Genomic DNA, 18,709 nt, shown 5'->3' on the forward strand with positions numbered 1-18,709 from the left:
TGAGAGGATCCGTTGCATTTCTTCCTCGTTAGTCATTGCCAAGGAAGAAAACCATGGCAGAGAGCCAGGTGGACTTTGCAGGTCTACGAGGCGGCACTGTTGATTTGCTTTCAAGCAAACCGTACGAATATGATTGGCCCAGTCTTTCAACCACAGCAAATTATATCTGGATAATGCCAACCCCCTCCGCCACTGAGATGGTAGGTATTCCAGACCTCCAAGGGCCATCGACAGGCGCAGGAAGAGACTATGATGCGGAATCTCGAACGTGATCTCAGAGTAATATAAAGAAACGATTCCATTTCTTAATGCTCAAAGCTGGCCATCACTGATACCACTCGCGGCGTCGTCGTATCCGTAACAAATACGTGGATTAATGGCGATACAGATTTATTTTAGCGCAGCTCATCCAATCATAGCCGTGCTGAGGTCAGAACGCATCATCATCCATTAGTTCTTGCGTTGATTTTAGATTCAGTGGCGGCTACCTTTCGATTGTTATAATGCTTCAGATCGGATGGATAAACTTGAGAATCTGAAGCCACAAGTAATCATATTACATAGTGCAGACTATAACGCTAAACTAAGCTCGGTCGGCGCATGGCGAAACAGGTAACGTTGGTGATCGAAGAACAAGTTCTATGTCAAGGCCGGCACAGCGTGGTCAAAGGACCTGCACGGTTACTTCTCCGTGTCACTCACTGCACTCCTTTTGACAACCCAGAGTGCAAGGGAAGCATGACGCTTCTGATCCCAAGTCGCCCTCTTGATTGGAGAATAAGGGAAGCAGGAGACAAAAGAGGCGATTCGGGGGCGTGTTCTGATCTCGGCCTGCATGCGGCCATGGATCTACCTTCATATCCTCCACTTGGCGCTCGTTTGGCAGCAGTCAACGCTCGAAGTCCGGCACGATCTCGACCCGAAAGCCTTATCAAACTCGTTATCCTTAGGCCATCAGTACCGAACGATCGAGGAGGGGAGGGGGGGTCGGGTGATGACCGCTCGACATCAACAGCTGGCTCTCAACGACGCCCGGCTCGCTGCTCCGCGCCCATTCGAGCACGCAGAATATACTAACGCCTGGTAGCTGCTTAAAGTAATCCGCCTGCTTCCTATCGATCGAACATCGAGGATCGCTGACTTCACCATTCGATTAAGATCTCGTCTTCTCTGGATTGCGTTGAAGCTTTCTCGGTAATACATGTCCAAGGATTGCTTTGTTTTTGTCTCTTTATTACGCCAGCATTTGCATTCTCAACGGCGACATGCACATGAAAGAGAAGAGGATAACTCATAGCTTCGAACGCAACAAGCATGTTGTTCTACGTGTTCTTTGACTTTTTCCCCGAGAGATATAGCTATTGCATGGCCGCTGAAGAGAGAAAGATTTCTGGGCAAGCGCAAAATGTGATGTGAAAGACGACTCCCTATAAATCCAACCAAGAGGTTCACTCGAGGAGTTTTATTTGGTCGGAAACGGGACGTGCCAAATGACTCTCTGATTCTTAAAGTCCTTTTTATTGATATTTATTTTATAATCATCATCGATTACATAAGACTAAGTTCGTGCGAACGGTGTCATGCTAACACAATATGTTTATGCCTCGTTGACACATCAACATTCTTTAATTGATCAAACACTATGTGTCGATTTCAGATTTACGATGATTATTGTTGCGGTAAGCAACTTTGAGAGCCGTGGCCTCGGGGCCGACGCGGCTCGGTTCGGGTCCGGACGTCGGGGATCTCTCCCTGGGGCGTCCCTCGAGCCCGCTGAGGCGGTCGGGTGCGACGTCCGATCGGAATGGTGTGGCCGTCTCCTCCGGGCAGGAACTCATCGTCCGCGCGGCCGGCGGGGACCCTTGGCTTCGCACCTGCACAAAGGTCGGGTCGGGAAGCTCGACCCGACCCCTCCGACGATCAAGTTAGCAGATGTGGAGGGGGTTTTAGGAGAAGAAGTGTTTTTTGTATGTCGCTCCTCCCCCGCTCATTCAGAGTGCGAGGGTATTTATAGGGAAGCTTACTGTTGTTTGATGTGCTCGCCTGCAAGAGGCAGGGTGATAGCGTCTGACATGGGGGTTGGCGTGGCGTGTAGAATCGCGCCTGCGTAGGCGTTAATGTGCCTCAGCCGGTGTTCTGGTTCGGTTGACCGAGTGCAGTCACGCCGATCGAGGCGTGAGGCGTTGGCTGACATCAGCCGAGCCTTATCATAATTACTATCCTCATTATATTCCCCCCCGGAAAGAAGCTATGCGTCGGTCATTGTAACGGGAGTCCGAGGCATGGCTTTAGTTTTCAGACGGGCTGGCCGCACAGGTGTGTCTTGGGGGCATTCCGAGAACATGGGAAGATGACGCCGAGGAGCACGACATAGGCGAGCAGGCCGCGCAGGTGTGTCCCGGGAAGCATGGAGCCGAGGAGCACGACGCAAGCGGGCTAGCTGTGCAGGTGTGTCTCGGAAAGATGACGTCGAAGAGCACGACGCGGGCGGGCTGGCCGCGCAGGTGTGTCCCAGGGAGCATGGAGCCGAGGAGCACGACACAGGCGGGTTGGCCGCGCAGGTGTGTCTCGGGAACATGGAGCCGAGGAGCACGACGCAGGCGGGCTGGTCGCGCAGGTGTGGTCTCGGGGAGCATGGGGCCGAGGAGCACGACACAGGCGGGCAGGCCGCGCAGGTGTGGTCTCAGGCATCATGTGACCGAGGAGCACGACGCAGGCGGACATACCGCGCAGGCGTGGTCTCGAGCGTCATGCGGCCGAGTGATGAGGTTCAGACGGGAAGGCCACACTAAGGGGAGCTCGGCAGTCTATGGCCAAGGAGCTCGGCGCAGGCGAGCTGCGGCCGAGGGACACGACTCAGGGGATTTCAAGCCGGGGCTAACCACGAGCCGAGAGGGGGTCAGGTAGATACTGAACCTTGGCTCGAAAGAGGCTGAGGCAGGGCTTGGATTTCTTTTAATGAGGACTACATGGGGCAGCCACCGCGGGTGCTTGACCTTTGTTATGGAACCCGCGGTCGGGGGCTGTCCCTTCTCCTCACGGTCATCCAGGCCTCCACGGCGATGTACCGGTTAGCGCGCTGGAGCATCTCTGGCACCGTGGTGGGAGGTTGCTCCGCGAGGGACCAGAGGAATCTGGAAGGTCGCAGGCCTTTCATAAACGCCTGTACTAACAGAGAGGGGTGAGTGTCCGGCAGGCCCCAGATTTGCGTGGCAAAACGTTCCACAAAATGGGAGAGGGGTTCGTCCTCCCTTTGTTTGAGTCCGAGGAGTAGTGCCGCGGAAGGCTTCGGCCGTGCATAGGCCACGAAGTGGAGCTCGAAGTCTTTGACGAGCTGGTTGAAGGAAGCAATCGTTCCGGTCTTTAAGGCGCCATATCACGCGTGGACCGGCCCTCTTAGAGTGGTAGGAAACGCTTTGCACATCAGGGCATCAGAGGTTCCGTATAGCGCCATTTGGGCGCGAAAAGCGGCTACAGGGTCCGCTGGGTCGGTGGAGCCATGGTAAGCATCCAAAGAGGGGAGCTGGAAGTCCGGGGGGACTGTCAGGTCCCGTATCTCGGGTGAGAAGGGAGACCCTTGGTGTGCGTTCTCCCCAGGCTCTCCGTTGGACCTGCGAACCTCTTCCTGCACCTCGTCGAGTCGCTGGCTGACGAAGTGCAACTGGGCCCGCAGGGAGTCCGAAGAGAGTACCTCAGGTTCCGGGCGGCCGCTCGGGTTCACCATCATTGGATCCCCGAGTGGGGTCGGTCGGACCCGAGGCGAAGTGGGGGGCTCCGGTAGCGTCATATGGGCCCGAACGGGCGCCTTGCGTAATGGTTTGATCGCGGGCGGGTGCGCCGGATGCGAAACGAGCGGAATAATGGTTTGCACCATTTCCATCAGAGCTCGCACTTGACGTGCGAGGTCCTGAAAGGCCTCGGGTGACACGGGCGTTGAGTCGGCTGGGGCGCCGTCAGGCGGCGACAAGCCCAGGTCGTTGAATATTCGCCAGTATCGTTCGGAGGTCGTGGCGGGGTGTTCGTCATGATGGTCTCCGTGCGGGGGATGTTTTCCCGAGGCTTCGGTCGGGTGTGACCTCTCGACCGTGGGCTCATCTGAGCCGCTCGGGTGATCACCCGACATTCCGGGCCCTCCTTCTAGTGCCAATCTGTTGCGGTAAGCAACTTTGAGAGCCGTGGCCTCGGGGCCGACGCGACTCGGTTCGGGTCCGGACGTCGGGGATCTCTCCCTGGGGCGTCCCTCGAGCCCGCTGAGGCGGTCGGGTACGACGTTCGATCGGGATGGTGTGGTCGTCTCCTCCGGGCAGGAACTCATCGTCCGCACGGCTGACGAGGACCCTTGGCTTCGCACCTGCACAAAGGTCGGGTCGGGAAGCTTGACCCGACCCCTCCGACGATCAAGTTAGCAGATGTGGAGGGGGTTTCAGGAGAAGAAGTGTTTTTTGTATGTCTCTCCTCCCCCGCTCGTTCAGAGTGCGAGGGTATTTATAGGGAAGCTTACTGTTGTTTGATGTGCCCGCTTACAGGAGGCAGGGTGATAGCGTCTGACATGGGGGTTGGCGTGGCGTGTAGAACCGCGCCTGCGTAGGCGTTAATGTGCCTCGGCCGGTGTTCTGGTTCGGTTGACCGAGTGTAGTCACGCCGATCGAGGCGTGAGGCGTCGGCTGACATCAACCGAGCCTTATCATAATTACTATCCTCATCAATTATAACTATTGCTAATCCATCGTATTGCTAATCCACGGATTAGCAATATCGAGAACTAAAATGAAAAATGAAGTTAACGGTGAACAACAATTGACTTTGGTAATAAGCTCAATAGGAAGTTTGGCCCAAAGAAATATTTTATGATATGAATAGAATATTTTCTTTTGGGGTTCATCATTATCCGTATTCAGATCTCACCCCTCATGTTGATCGATCAATCATGTGACGAGTTATGATTGGAGTAAAATTTTCTCCTATCACACATCAATTTAAATGAAATATTTGTATATATAAATATTTTTATTTTGTTTTATTTTGAGGAAAATATTTATTTATTTATTTATTACTAAAAGGAAGCGATGGATTTGGTAGCTCACATTTGAGTGAGTAGAGTTCGTGGCGGTGACGGCGGGATGGTGCACGTGGGCGCCCCCCTATCCGCCCCTTTCTCTCTCGGCGCCTCGTCTCCTCGCGCTCGTCGCCGCGCTTCTCTTCTCCCCAAACTCACTCGCCGGCGCTCAATCAGTGAGTCTTCTTCCTCTGCTCCAATTCGTTTGTGTTGTCGATCGCTGGCTTCGTTGATGGATCGAAGCCCTAGTCGATTAGCTCGTACTTTCCACGTGACCTCGTGCAAATTCTTTTCTTTCCCTCCGGATACTTGTAGTTGATGTCCTCGCCCATCTTCTTCGGCAAATTTCGACTGCGCGATTGCATAAAAATGATCGCTATCGATGCCTGTTGGCTTCAACAAATACATTCGCTAATGTTCTATATCACAACTATCTCAATTGTAGAGACAACTTGTTAGTATTTTTGCTACACGATAATGCTGCCTTGTCGATACTTTTGGCAACAAGAAAACAACTTTGGAACACACATCTTTATGACACCTCTTATGAACCACTTGGCAATCTCACCATATCACAATAGCTTTTGATGTTAACTATGAATTTATGTATCTTCTTATGAATTATGATTATATGTCATGCTAAAAGGTATGTGTCAACATACCTTTGCTTGTCACTGTTATCTAATGCTAACAAATTGTGGTCTCAAATTTCATGCTTGTTATTAGCTCCAAATTAGTTGGTGATTAACTACGCTAAGGAATTATTATCACAAATCACATTGTTATCACACTTTTGCCTGCAGTTTTCTTCAGTAGTATGACAACATAAAATTTATAGTTTAACCCACACCTTGCTTATATTTTCTACTTGATGTGTCCACTCTATGTATGTTCTTCCTGTTAAGGTTTTTGTAAACTTTTTTCACTCTGTTCTCAACTGTCAGTGGCATCCATGGGAGATGATCCAATTCGGGAATGGATTCTTACAGAAGGAAAGGCTACACAGATTACAAGAATCAGTCCCATTGGTGGTGGTTGCATTAATCATGCAAGCCGATATGACACTGATTCTGGTTCCTTCTTTGTGAAGACAAACAGGCATGCCACTTCATTGAAATTGTTCTAGGGTCAATTTGCATACTCTAATATCTTTTGCTATCTCATTGTGAGTATGTTCGTCGTACCATATAACAAAGTTGCACATAGTTTTATTAATGAAATACTGGTGAAAATGTATGAAAACATTATGAGTCTCTTGGATTGTTTGCTTCTTACAGTGTACCCATCTTATTGGATGATATGCAGCCAATCCTTATTAGTCTGTAAAGTATTTCCATTATTTATAAATGGCTACTAAAATTCTAATTGTGCAAGTTTGAATATAATGTATGTGCAACCAACAGTTTCTCCATATCCATTCAGTTAATCATTGAAGATCTACCCTACTGAATATAATTAAAGTATTTTTGGTTGGTAATTTTCTAGTGTTTCTACTTATTAGTTTTACTGCTTATGGAGCATTGTCTTTATGGTTGACATGCATAGCTTATCATACATGTTCTATGATCTCTTTTGTGGCAAAACAAGATTTCTTTTCAGTTTGAGTATTGTCTTTGCATGCTTTAATTAAGCTAACCTTTTATTTCTGTTACGTCTCAGAAGAATCGGACCATCAATGTTTGAAGCAGAGTCCCTTGGTTTGAGTGCAATGTATGCCACCCAATCAATTCGTGTTCCTATGCCATATAAGGTAGTAAGCCTGTGTCCTTACCCCTTCTTATTTTTGAAGTGCCTTTAGTGGGGAATGGAAACAATATCTTCTAATGTGTAGGTTGGACCTTTACCAACAGGTGGTTCTTTTATTATTATGGAATTTATTGAATTTGGGCCTTCCAGGGGAAGTCAGGTGACACTAATATTATACAGTACTTTACCAAATAGTTTTTATTCTCAGTGCTGTTTAACCAAATATCTTTCTTCAGTCAGTGTTAGGAAGAAAGCTTGCAGAAATGCATCAAGCTGGAAAATCTAGTAAGGGTTTTGGTTTTGATATTGACAACACTATTGGCAGGTGAATTTTCCTTGAACTTTCTTTGTCTGAAATCAACTTTCCTCGTGACTTTTGCTATCCGAGTGAATGAAATTGCATATGTAAAAAAAGTTGTTTCTTTGAAATCTGTGAAGTTTTCTTCGGTTAATCTTCTATGATGTGTGTTCAAGGCAGGAACAGCTGTGCTTCTCTTCCTTCACTGTTTTTCTGTCTCCCCATCATGTTTACATGTTATATTTCTGCTGTTCCGTTACTTTGTTGTACGGATAAATTCTTGATTACAATGTTCTGATATCTTTAATTGTCATGCTGCAGTACTCCCCAGATAAACAGTTGGTCTTCAGATTGGATTGATTTTTTTTCCGAGCATAGATTGGGGTACCAACTAAAGTTAGCATTAGACCAATATGGGGACTCTGCAATATACGAAAAAGGTATCGTGGTGTTAAAAACCACATTATGCCAATTATTCTTGGTGTTAGCGATATTATACGCTCCACTAAGTATTCAGCATCAGAGAGTAGACAAAATATTCTGTATTGTTACATGACATGCATTTTATATATGTTTGTTTTACTGAATGGTGATACATCAACATTAGAAGCTAATGGATGGAATAACTTGGTTGAAGTTTCATGTGGATGCACATTTAGTAATTTAATTGCTTAAGTCTGGTGATGATAAGTATATCCATGTTAGAAGTTCTTGTTATGTTTCTTGACTTTCATTAGAGTGGGCTGCAATTAAGGGTTAGACAAATCTTGCCATTGGTAAAAAGGAACTTTGCCTGATGCAATTTAAGGTATCAAGGATTTGGTAACAAGGATGTAAAAGGGGATACAAGAATAATGATATAAACCTCATATTGGATAATTTTCTAGGTTGACATTTGCATTCACGTTGACTTACTACATGTGATTTTCTGCCATTTGCTTAATCATGTCAAGTGCATTTATAAATTTAAGTGAATATTGTGTTGGAAGTTCTCCACTGAAAAATCTACGAGTTCAGTTCCAGTCTTCAGTAGTCTTGATCAGAAGCCTTGCCCCACTGTGAAAAATCTACGAATATTCCATCATTAGAGAACTTCCTAATGTCCATCCATCAGTTTGAGATCTTTGATCAGAAGACTTGCCCCACCAGTTGAATTTGAAAAATCTTTGCAATGTAGTCTTTGAATTGTTTTTTCACCCTTTTTCATTGGTGATCTTAGGAGAAGTGTTAAATATGTTGTTTGTCTTTCCAAATTAACAGGTCAAAGATTGATGAAAAATCTGCAACCACTTTTTGAAGGAGTTGTCATTGAGCCATGCTTACTCCATGGAGACCTGTGGAGTGGTAATATCAGCTCTGACAAGAATGGGGATCCTGTTATATTGGATCCAGCATGTTACTGTGAGTTCAAAGTTTCATAAAACATCATAGTTTATCATAATTTCTTATTATTATTTGTTTCAATTTGTAGGGCCTCAATGTGATAGATATTTAAGTATGTGTTATCTTTTTCCAGAAAGTGCTTATACCAAAAATCTTAATCAAAGCAAATTGTACGAGCATAAGAATAATTACCCAAGTAAAATAAAGGACAACTAGTAAATAAAGTTCTATTTAATTGCAGATGGTCACACTGAGGCAGAATTTGGAATGTCATGGTGTGCAGGATTTGGAGGAGCCTTCTATTCGTCCTACTTTGAGGTTCCATTCTCTCTCTCTCCACAAAGATCAAACAGGAATAAATAGAATTTTCAACACTGCAAACTGAAACATCTACTGAAGTTTTTATACAGTGATTTTGCATGCGTGGTGATAGTTATGCATAAGTTCATCACGTTTCGGTGCCTTGGTGGTTGTTTAGCTGCAGATATCGACGAATAATTACCATATTAGATGTTAGAAAGGTGGTCTGAAAAGCAACATCCATTTATGTTGGTCATTTCTGCATGTCAGTAGTCTTTTGTCAGAGATGCATGAAATGTTGAGTTACCTCATGGTGATGCCCACAGATGGTATCTTCCTATCACTGCTAGTTAAGTACCTATCGCAGAGAACAGAAATATGAAAAGAACTAACTAATTGCAGGAGCATGGAACTTTGCATGATTTGGTAATGGAGGAGCCACATTTCCTTTTTCTTTTCATGAAGTTGTAGTGGGTACGGTTGTAGCATTTCTCTTGACTGCTTTGAACAAACTCGTTCAGGTGATGCCAAAACAGCCAGGCTTCGAGAAGAGGAGGGATCTCTACATGCTCTACCATTACTTGAATCACTACAATCTATTTGGTTCAGGGTATCGCTCATCAGCTATGTCGATCATAGATGACTACTTGAGGATGCTCGAAGTGTAGATTCTCCCACTGAACCATGGAACCTGTGCTTGGAATTCAGTCTATTAGAAACCCATAGCTGCTTGTAAATTCCGCTGTAATTGAAGTGTAGATTCTTTGGCCACCACGCCACTTGGATTGTTGTGTTGTTCACGAAGGAATTGTTCCGTGTGCAAACACTCAAGATTGTGAAGCTAATTTTCTTATAAAATATAATTGCTTCTCACGAATTTGTTTTCTGGCTTTCTGTCATCTCACGCTTTACGTATTTTAAATCAAAGCCAAATCATATATGTATATATATATATATATATATATATATATATATATATAATTTAATAATCTTGATTTAGTTGAGTGAACGAATTGACAATATTAAGGAATGAGAAGTTGAGGATTTATAATAGTAACCGGCAACAATAATGTGTTGGTTTAGCCCAAAATATACATTTTTTATATTGTCTCGAGCGTTAATTATATATTATTTTTTATAGTTAGTTATTTTTAGTATTCTTTATATCTATTTAAGTATTTACACTTAAAAAAATTATATTGAAATTAGAAAGTGAAATATTTAGATCAATTTATTTTAATGTCATTGATTTTATCAACGAAAATATAAAAACAAAGAGTAAAAATATAATTTTAATATTTTAGTTAATGGTGATAGACGATATCGATGGTGACGAATGACAATGCTATTAAACGTCTAATATAACTATTGTGGACGAGAAAAACGATAACTAGAGATAAGTATTAACACAAATGCAGAATAACTATCTCTTGTCGTCCTAACGACATCATCATTCATTACCATTCATATCATTCATCATTACTAATTAAAATATTAAAATTATTTTTTTATTTTTATTTTATTTTATATATTTTCTTGATAAAATTAATAATGTCAGGATAAATAGATATAGATATTTTATTTTTATAACTATAAAAATATTAATATATTTTTTAAATATAAAAAATAAAAGTATTTAAAAAAGTATTTATAAAAATAAAAATCTATAATTAAGCCGCTTTCCGTGAACGTAGATCGTTGGTTCGAGCAAAATGAAGCGTTGTTGTCGATGTTTGGCTCAACTTAGCGGCTGAGGCGTCGAATCTGCCGTACGTAAGCGTAAAACACATGCTTCGTATGCGTTTCACCGAAAGTCGGAGGGACCGCAGCTATTGGCGCCACGATGGAGTGGATAACTGCACGTCACAGATATTTATGGCGTACGAGCTCCAGATGGCACGATGACGCCTCTCGTTTGGATAAGGCTGAATCTGGCTGCGGTTCCGGTTCCGGTTTCCCGTTCCGGTTTCCGGTTTCCTGTTTCATGCAGCCGATTCCAGTCCACTGCGAACACCGTACTGTTCCGTGACGGGGAGTCCTGTTTCAGTCGACAGGTCTCTGTGTGCAGGTCAGGTCAGGTCAGTTGCGGTGCACTTATCCCTGCGTCCTTCCAGATGAATGGCTAGGGAACAAGAAGGAACTTCGGACGCAGCCAAACGGCGGCAGGCGAGTCCCAGTCCGCAGGTCCAAGTCCGAACGTGATCGACATTAATGATCAAGACAAGTCTCGACGAGGTCGGATTTGGCCCAACCTCGAGACTCCAAAGCCAGCCAGATGAAAGGAACGGAGAACGAGTCTAACCCACACTCTAGACTCCAAAGCTGGATCCCCTGCTCGCCCAACCTGGCACTCCGTGTGCCGCGTACGACAGCGACGCCCGGTCTTTCCCGCCCCCAATTTATACCGCTCGCTCAACCCTCCCTCGTACCCGTCAAACACACTCCTCACAACAGCAGCGGCAGCAAACGAAGAAGAAGGTGGGAATGGATAGCTTCAGCAGCGACTCGTTGGACTCGCCGTTGGCCCGGAGGTCGGCGGGGGCGGCGGCGTCGGACGAGGAGGTATCCTACGCGACGGTGTCATCGGCGCCGCCCAAGAGGCGGGCGGGGCGCACCAAGTTCCGGGAGACGCGGCACCCGGTATACAAGGGGGTACGCCGGCGCAACGGGGACAAGTGGGTGTGCGAGGTGCGGGAGCCCAACAAGAAGTCCAGGATCTGGCTGGGCACCTTCCACACCGCCGAGATGGCCGCCCGGGCGCATGACGTGGCCGCCATGGCCCTGCGCGGCCGCTCCGCCTGCCTCAACTTCGCCGACTCCCCGTGGCGGCTCCCCGTGCCGGAGTCATCCAGCCCCGCCGACATCCGCAAGGCGGCGGCCCGCGTCGCCGAGGCCTTCCTGCCACGGCCGTCTTCCGAGACGCCCGAGCAAATGCAGGAGCAGATGGCGACGGCGTGGGCGGCAGCCGACGATGCCTTCTTCGTGGAGGACGGCCTCAACTTCGGAATGCAGGGGTACCTGGACATGGCAGAAGGTTTGTTGATCGATCCACCGCCGCCTCCGATGGACTACGAGGACGACAGCGACGGCATTGTTCCCCTGTGGAGCTATGCCGTCTGAGACCTGCTGGGAAAATACTGTACATTATAGACAAAAGATTGCTGCTTCGTGGCCGGAAATGGTGGCCACTGTAGCGCCTCTGCTCTAAATTAGGGGTAATAAATCTGATGAGTTCCGTTTGAAGAGGAACTCATTCAAATAGCGGAGGAGGGGAGGGAAGCAGGGGAAGAGTTCAAATAGTCTTTGTTTACCGAGCAATGCATAGTTAGGGCTGTTTTTAGGGTTAATTTACTGAGAAATATTACCATTTATATGGCTTATTATATGTCGCATCTACTCTGAGATAAGGTTCAAGACAAAATAAAAGAAAAAAAAGCAGGTGAGGTGGCAGCCCTTCATTGGTGAAAAGCAGAGGTCCCACCATCGCACTATCAACAGGATCCACAGCATTATACTGCACTAAACAGAACTCCACTTCGCGTACATATATATCAACTGCTCCCTAACTTTATCTCAACAGTGTCGGACGAATGGATTGTGAGGAGAGAGAGGGTGACTCCATGTCGGCTCTGTGACACGTGTGAGAAGTCGGCATGTCCTCTGTCATGTTAATTAGGTTCTGCTGTGCTGTTGGTACGAGGGGGAAGCATCATCCAAAGGCGCCGCCATTGCGTTCGTCGGGGCCCACTCGGGATGTGATCCATTGAACTCCGCTCGTGGGAACGGTCCAGACGAGACGGCTGCCTCCGATACTGCGGTCGTCGGCAGTTTTGGTTAGCGGTGCGATCCACGTCATTCCATTAATAAAGATAATGTCCCCCGTACAACCAATCTGGACAATAAGTGACGAAGAACTCTCTTCCTCCCTTTTATTGTTTTTGTGCATCCTCGCTTGCGGAGGCGTTGGATTAAATCAACGCTATCGCAGCTTTGGTCCACTTGGAAGCCTGTAATTGGATTTCTTCTGTGCATAATCAATGAAATGCCGCTGGGATTTGCCGTGGAATGGGTCACAAATTCCACCAAGAAATGATGGACATCAAAAGAATATATGTCGCCATCAATAAGGGCCAAGTACAGTACAATGCCACAAGAGTTTCTCAAAGGAATTTTTTGGACATCAACCCGAAGGAAGAATGAAAACTGAAAAGCAAAGGGAAAAAAAATAGAACATTCTTCACCTATCAACAAAACGATATAGAAAAAGACAATTAAAAGAACAATTACATCTCAATCGGTCAAGAAAGGGCAATGGGTTTCGTAAGCTCTTTGCTAACTCTTACCTAGATTTCTTCGTGATAGTTGATGTCCGGAACTTGGCATCTTCGTAGACGAAGCTCCACCAGAGATATGCAAGAGGGATGTTGGTGGCATGCCACAGTGCATGGGAATCGACGTAACCCTTGTAAGGTGGAAAGTCGTACAGCTCCAGAAGAATAGCCATGGCACCACCAACGACAACCGCCCATATCTTGAAGCGCGATGGATGATGAGTTATCCCGGCCCAGACTGCCCAGAAGAGCACCTGAGCAATGCCCATGGTGATGCAAACTTTCACGTTAAGACCTGCAGAACAGGTAGTGCCAGTTTCAGGATATTCCCACCTAATAAATTCATGATGAACAAGCTGTCTATCAGATCTAGCAGTCAAAGTTATCAAGTCTCTGCATGGAAAACTAAAGTTTGCATCCCAATTTGCCGCAGAAGATTTCTGAAGAACCACTTGTAAGTAATGATAACAGGAATCACTTTGATACTGGCCATATTGCACCAAGGAACTTGACGATCTCAAAAAGCACAAAAATTATAAATAATTAGAGAAACAGGTTCTGGATGCCTACATGTACAAGGAAAAGTAGCAAACCATCTGCAGGAATCTCACAGGAATTTTCTCCATACGTCTACTATTGTTGTTATTGCAACTATAGAAGAGTATGAGTAACAGATGAGCACTCACCGTAGTCCAGTTCATAGAAGTTGAGATATAGGATATGTGTCGTCAGAAAGGCCAACAGGGGGGCAGCAACCATTACTCTTGAAGCCTCATTCTTCACATTAAATGTTCGCAGTACAGCCAGAATGAGGGAGAACCCAAGTAAAGCCACGGATGATGAATAATCCAGCTTCTCTGTCAAATCAAAACCTCTGCAGAAAAGATCAACCAAAAGCAGTCAACAACAAAACAATGATACAGGGATCCTATTATTTTGTTTTTATCAAGACAATGGGGGGAAAACATGATACACATACCGAGTATGAAATATGGCACCCCAGAACCAGGCATTCATGGATAACAGCCCATATATATGCCACAAGCAAGTGAACTCATAGTATGTCTTCCCACTGTGGGGCCTAAGGGGGAGCTTGTAATATGCTAGAAGGAAAAAAGACAACCATCCATTAAACTGGACGACAAGAGTTAATGCAGAGAGGATAGCAGAAACAGGCTCCTGAAAAGAAACAGCATTCAACTTGTTACAGACAAGCCATGAAAAAGACAAAAAAAAGATTTGTAACATCAGTTGCACTTTGATGGATGGAATTCAATTCAGCATTGAACGAACGACTCACCTGAAGCACAGAATATCGCTTAAAAGGCCATTTACCATGATACTTAACAGGTTTGAGACCAAGTGCCTCCCTTTCTTTTTCTTGTTGCATCATACAAAAGTATTGACAGTCGCTCCTACAATTCCACTGTTTCCACTGAACATATAGTGGCTCTTGCATATACCACGGACTGTCAACAAGTACACCGTCAGACAGAAACTGGCAGTGCTGAATTGAGCTGGCTCCAACAGATCCTTTCTTTTCACATTGTTCGATACATTCTCTGAAATAAAGAAATGTCAAAAAGTCAAGAATCAAAATAGAATCTTATTTTCTCATATGTTTAATCAGAAAGTGATATCAGAAAAGACTACATCTAAAACATAAAAGGCAAAGAATCAAGTCCAAGCTCTTTCAACATTTTTAAGCATTCATATATGCAACCATGTGAAAACATAAAATGGTCAAAGATTTGAAGAAACTCAATAGATTAGGCACTATGCCAGTCAACGTCCATTGGCAATAGTAGGCCATTTTAACAGGAGATATGTTAATTTTGAACCCATTTGGCTCAGCTTCAAATGAATGCCTTGTTACCTAAAATGGAGCTTCCTGTGGATTTCAGTTGTTCATCATTGACACCCTGGATTTCTGGGGATGTGGGAGGGGCATTATTGCTGGCATCATGTCAGCATGAGATGTGCCAGCTGGCACAATAAGACGATATCTACATCTAGAATAACCTAAGCGAAAAGTATCATCAGCAACTACAAGGTGTATTCATGTCAATAACTAAAATTGCATCTCCGTAGGAACGATCTATTCACCTTATTGGGGACCAAGTAACTGATGATTAATGTCAAGAAACAAGACGCATAAGACTCTTTCAAAGGATCGTGCTTTCGATGATTTATACACCAACACCCAACAACTGATATCCATGGTTCTCCACAGAATTAGAACACAATTTTTTGGCATGGTTACAACATCGTTAGTATTATTTGTCAACCAATTTTCTAAAGTGGTTCCAGAGTTGGCATATCCTACTTTCTTGTTTAATATAATAACATTAACAAATAAAACTTGTTGGGAATTTGTTCTCCTCTGTGCATTATAGTCTCTCTGCTCCACCCAATTTGCCAACATTTTTCCCATTTTACCTAGGTACTATGTTAGTCCCCTTTATCAGCATTTATTTCTCAAACTAGTTTCATTAGTAATTAAAAAATCAATATTGCATTCATTTCTCAAAGACTTTAGTGTTGTCTTCTATGACAAAAACAACAGCATTGAGTACAATTTTCATATTCTGTTACTGCAATTGTTTTCATCATTTGTATCATTAGCATTATTATTGCCATTGTCCTTATCATCAAAGTAATCACTAGCAAAATCATGATTAAAGACTTTCTAGTAAGACCATCACATAAAATGTTAGATCTCATCAACTTAGTATCAAGTGATATGAACAGGAAAAGCCTACAATTCAAAAGAGAAAACAAAAGGGGACCTAGTGGATCATACTCTGCCAACATGGACTTTGAAGAGGGCCAATATACATAACCCTACCCTTGAAAGAAAAATGGGTATTTCCTCGGTCACCCAGATCACAGAGGAGAAAAATTATGGTAGCATCATATAATTCAAAACAAATGGTATGAATGAAAATTGAACAAGCTTGGTGCTAATTGACTTTTTCTTGTAAAAGTTTTTGAACCATGGTTTGATCCTTTTTACCTTTTGAAGTTTAATTAGAGATCAGGTTTAATAACTACGCAGCTAAATAATGTCAAGTCCAAAAAAATCCCATTACTTCCTTTTCGTAAATAAGGGCTTATGGCGATTGACCTATCATTTTATGTGATATTGTCTTTCTTCCCCTCTTTCCCAACCCTGAGCCTCATTGTGAATTGTGCCATTACCAACTTGATGAAGGTTCCCTGATGACCATTTTCATCATGTGGTCATGGACTCTTAGTCAGCTTCCACCATCTCGAGAAGTGTTTTCACCCAAGGAACTTCTAGACTAACTCCAAAAATAATGTCCATCGTTAGTTATTAGTTGCACCACTTTTGACTCAAAAGTACTTCAAATATATTTTTCTTTAGCTTTCTTAGAAGCAACAAAAGAATATGATAATATTCTGCAATAAGTGCCTAAAGGAGACAAGTTGCACAACCTAAACTCAATTAGACACAGTTGAATTAATGCTAGTCAAATTCAATACTAATGAGATTAGGCTGCATCATCAGCTGGAAATTGCATCCAATCCTTTCCAAGGTATATTGGGCTACAAAGCAGCTCTGAATAAAACCTTAATGGTTAACTATTAGGTAGCAGCACTGTCTAAATTGTTTCAGTAGAAGTGAATTATCTTTGACATCATTCAGAGAGCAAATTAATATTAAAATAAGGCAGTATACAATCAATTCAAACTAACAATACAAGAAAAGATGTTTAGCAAAGCAAGATATTATTGAAACATATAGCTTATTCAGCAATTTCTTTCCACGCTAATACAAAAACTGTGGTCATATGCTACACGTGCATAAAGCAGTTTGCAGCTTTTTATTTCTTATATATCTCTTTTGTTGACTAATTAGTAAATAAGATCTAAATTCATAGTGATTGCCCATGCCAGTTTTGGTGACCCACACTAGAGAAGCGTACGCCCAAAAAATAACAATAACTGTATGAATAATATTCTTTTCCTGCTCAGATGTGCAGTACATGGATAAAGGTTCATTTCCTTCATATAGAAATGTCATGGCAGTCTTCTATTAAAATTTTAGATCAACATGAAGCCAACCAACAGGACCCATATCTCGAGTGACATCAAGTTTTTGTGACTCAGGGCAACACAATGCCAATCTCCGACCCTGCGCTGCTACCAATGAACTAATTAGTGTTGCTCAGCCAATTATCCTATACCTCCTATACCTTCCAGGGAAAAAAAAACAAGTCTTGAATGGAATTAGGAAAAACTACTATTTTTTTCTTTTAGACTTCTCCAATAGGGCCACTAAGAGATAGATGATCCTTAAAAAGACAACATTAATATTTCCAATATTAGAGCAGGAATAGCAAAACCTTTTACAGCCCTGATCACTACATGCTTTGGAATTAAATGTTGAATTTGTTTCTGGAGTAGAACGTTCATCTTTCCAGTAGATCCAACCAAGAACTTCATTACGGTTGTTAGAGAGTCTCTGACCAACACTGCTTATCAACGATACAGGCTCTACGGGCCGACAAGCTAAAGATAAGCAGACACCAAGAACAACTAACATACAATCGAAGCTCAAAATCTTTTAAAACCTGAAAGCGCTAATAGTCAATTTTCTTAACCAAAAAAAAAAACCCTTTTATTTTTTCCAAATTTCCCAATTACCGGCCCAAATTAAACAATAACCTCACCAATGCTGCGGACAAACACAACATCTACCAAACCATTTTCAATTAGGGAGACAAACCCACCTGTAAAGCGGATCAGCGTCGCCCTCGCTGGCATCAATAGCTCCAAAGATCCATCCGATTGAAACAATCACCAGAAGCCAACTGCGATCCATTTCCCAGCTCGAACCGGCACGCGATTCAACTGAATGATCGTTACACGAGGAGCAAGAACACCATGATCGGACGAAAAAGAACTCCTATCGAAGATCTCGTCTCCGGAGAACTGCTCGAAGGAGGAAGCGGAGAGACTCAGGAGGAACCAAGAGGCTTCGAATGGCTGTCCTCCCCACCACCTCCTCCTATCACTCTTTATCGTCCGTCGACGCACTCTACGCTGCTGCGAACTCAGGAGGGTGACGTGTGCATCCCGTTGTGGGCCTTACCGTTTAGTGATTGCCGAAGGGGTAGCGGAGAGGCTTCTGGGTCGAATTTGTTAGTACCGAATTATTATAATCCGGCGCAAAACCACGAGCGAACGCGTGGGGAGTACTGTCTTAGTCTACGTCCCCTACCCTAGTTCCCAACATCGCTTCCCTACCAGCTTAGTGAATGGAGGAGCCACTGGGGCCCGGTGGCAAAAGATATTTTAAAGACGACGCGACGTTAAAGAGTATTGGCCCATGGATTTCTGCATTAATTACCAGTGAACCACCCCGGAACTCCGGGGCTAAGCGCGGTGGGCCTGTCCAAAATAGTCATAATGCCCAGAAGCCACACCACGTGGACCGGCTCGCGGGGCCATAGGATTGGCCTATTGGGTCCCACTATAAGAATCGGATTCCATGTCTGAACCGGACAAGTTGTGCAATTATATATATATATATATATATATATATATATATATATATATATATATATT

General features: G+C 44.1%; 3 protein-coding genes across 5 annotated transcripts; 2 read left to right on the plus strand and 1 right to left on the minus strand.

Moving 5' to 3' along the window:
• Positions 1 to 5,080: 5,080 nt before the first annotated feature.
• LOC135583160 (protein-ribulosamine 3-kinase, chloroplastic-like) lies at positions 5,081 to 9,660 on the plus strand. Of its 3 annotated transcripts, none has more exons than XM_065165174.1 (9): positions 5,081 to 5,232; positions 6,001 to 6,154; positions 6,716 to 6,806; positions 6,888 to 6,962; positions 7,039 to 7,127; positions 7,422 to 7,540; positions 8,361 to 8,501; positions 8,725 to 8,801; positions 9,305 to 9,660. In XM_065165174.1, exons 1-9 carry the CDS (start codon positions 5,121 to 5,123, stop codon positions 9,449 to 9,451), a joined length of 1,005 nt encoding a protein of 334 aa, XP_065021246.1. In that variant the 5' UTR covers positions 5,081 to 5,120; the 3' UTR covers positions 9,452 to 9,660. The 3 variants fall into 3 exon arrangements, with proteins under 3 accessions (XP_065021246.1, XP_065021245.1, XP_065021243.1); XM_065165173.1 differs by having other exon boundaries at positions 5,089 to 5,316; positions 6,719 to 6,806; XM_065165171.1 differs by having other exon boundaries at positions 5,092 to 5,316.
• A 1,538-nt stretch (positions 9,661 to 11,198) lies between these two features.
• On the plus strand, positions 11,199 to 12,168 carry LOC103993208 (dehydration-responsive element-binding protein 1G). Its single transcript, XM_009413181.3, has one exon. The coding sequence runs from the start codon at positions 11,268 to 11,270 to the stop codon at positions 11,901 to 11,903; it is 636 nt and encodes a 211-aa protein (XP_009411456.1). The 5' UTR covers positions 11,199 to 11,267; the 3' UTR covers positions 11,904 to 12,168.
• Positions 12,169 to 12,878: 710 nt separating this feature from the next.
• LOC103993207 (uncharacterized) lies at positions 12,879 to 18,177 on the minus strand. Its single transcript, XM_009413179.3, has 5 exons — positions 17,872 to 18,177; positions 14,415 to 14,676; positions 14,094 to 14,293; positions 13,801 to 13,988; positions 12,879 to 13,409 (listed from the first exon to the last, which is right to left on the minus strand). Exons 1-5 carry the CDS (start codon positions 17,961 to 17,963, stop codon positions 13,123 to 13,125), a joined length of 1,029 nt encoding a protein of 342 aa, XP_009411454.2. The 5' UTR covers positions 17,964 to 18,177; the 3' UTR covers positions 12,879 to 13,122.
• Between the last annotated feature and the right edge of the window lie 532 nt (positions 18,178 to 18,709).

Source organism: Musa acuminata, chromosome BXJ3-8, assembly GCF_036884655.1.
Source record: "Musa acuminata AAA Group cultivar baxijiao chromosome BXJ3-8, Cavendish_Baxijiao_AAA, whole genome shotgun sequence".
Taxonomy (NCBI): Eukaryota; Viridiplantae; Streptophyta; class Magnoliopsida; order Zingiberales; family Musaceae; genus Musa; species Musa acuminata.

What these genes read in the sequence shown, in the direction of transcription:
- LOC135583160 (XM_065165171.1), top strand. Translation starts at nt 5,121, where the DNA reads ATGGTGCACGTGGGCGCCCCCCTATCCGCCCCTTTCTCTCTCGGCGCC. An exon ending in AAGCCCTAGTCGATTAGCTC is followed by an intron (nt 5,317 to 6,000) that starts GTACTTTCCACG and finishes CTCAACTGTCAG; the next exon opens with TGGCATCCATGGGAGATGAT. An exon ending in GTGTTCCTATGCCATATAAG is followed by an intron (nt 6,807 to 6,887) that starts GTAGTAAGCCTG and finishes TCTAATGTGTAG; the next exon opens with GTTGGACCTTTACCAACAGG.
- LOC103993208 (XM_009413181.3), top strand. Translation starts at nt 11,268, where the DNA reads ATGGATAGCTTCAGCAGCGACTCGTTGGACTCGCCGTTGGCCCGGAGG.
- LOC103993207 (XM_009413179.3), bottom strand. Translation starts at nt 17,963, where the DNA reads ATGGATCGCAGTTGGCTTCTGGTGATTGTTTCAATCGGATGGATCTTT. An exon ending in GACGCTGATCCGCTTTACAG is followed by an intron (nt 14,677 to 17,871) that starts GTGGGTTTGTCT and finishes TCTTTATTTCAG; the next exon opens with AGAATGTATCGAACAATGTG. An exon ending in GGTGCCATATTTCATACTCG is followed by an intron (nt 13,989 to 14,093) that starts GTATGTGTATCA and finishes TCTTTTCTGCAG; the next exon opens with AGGTTTTGATTTGACAGAGA.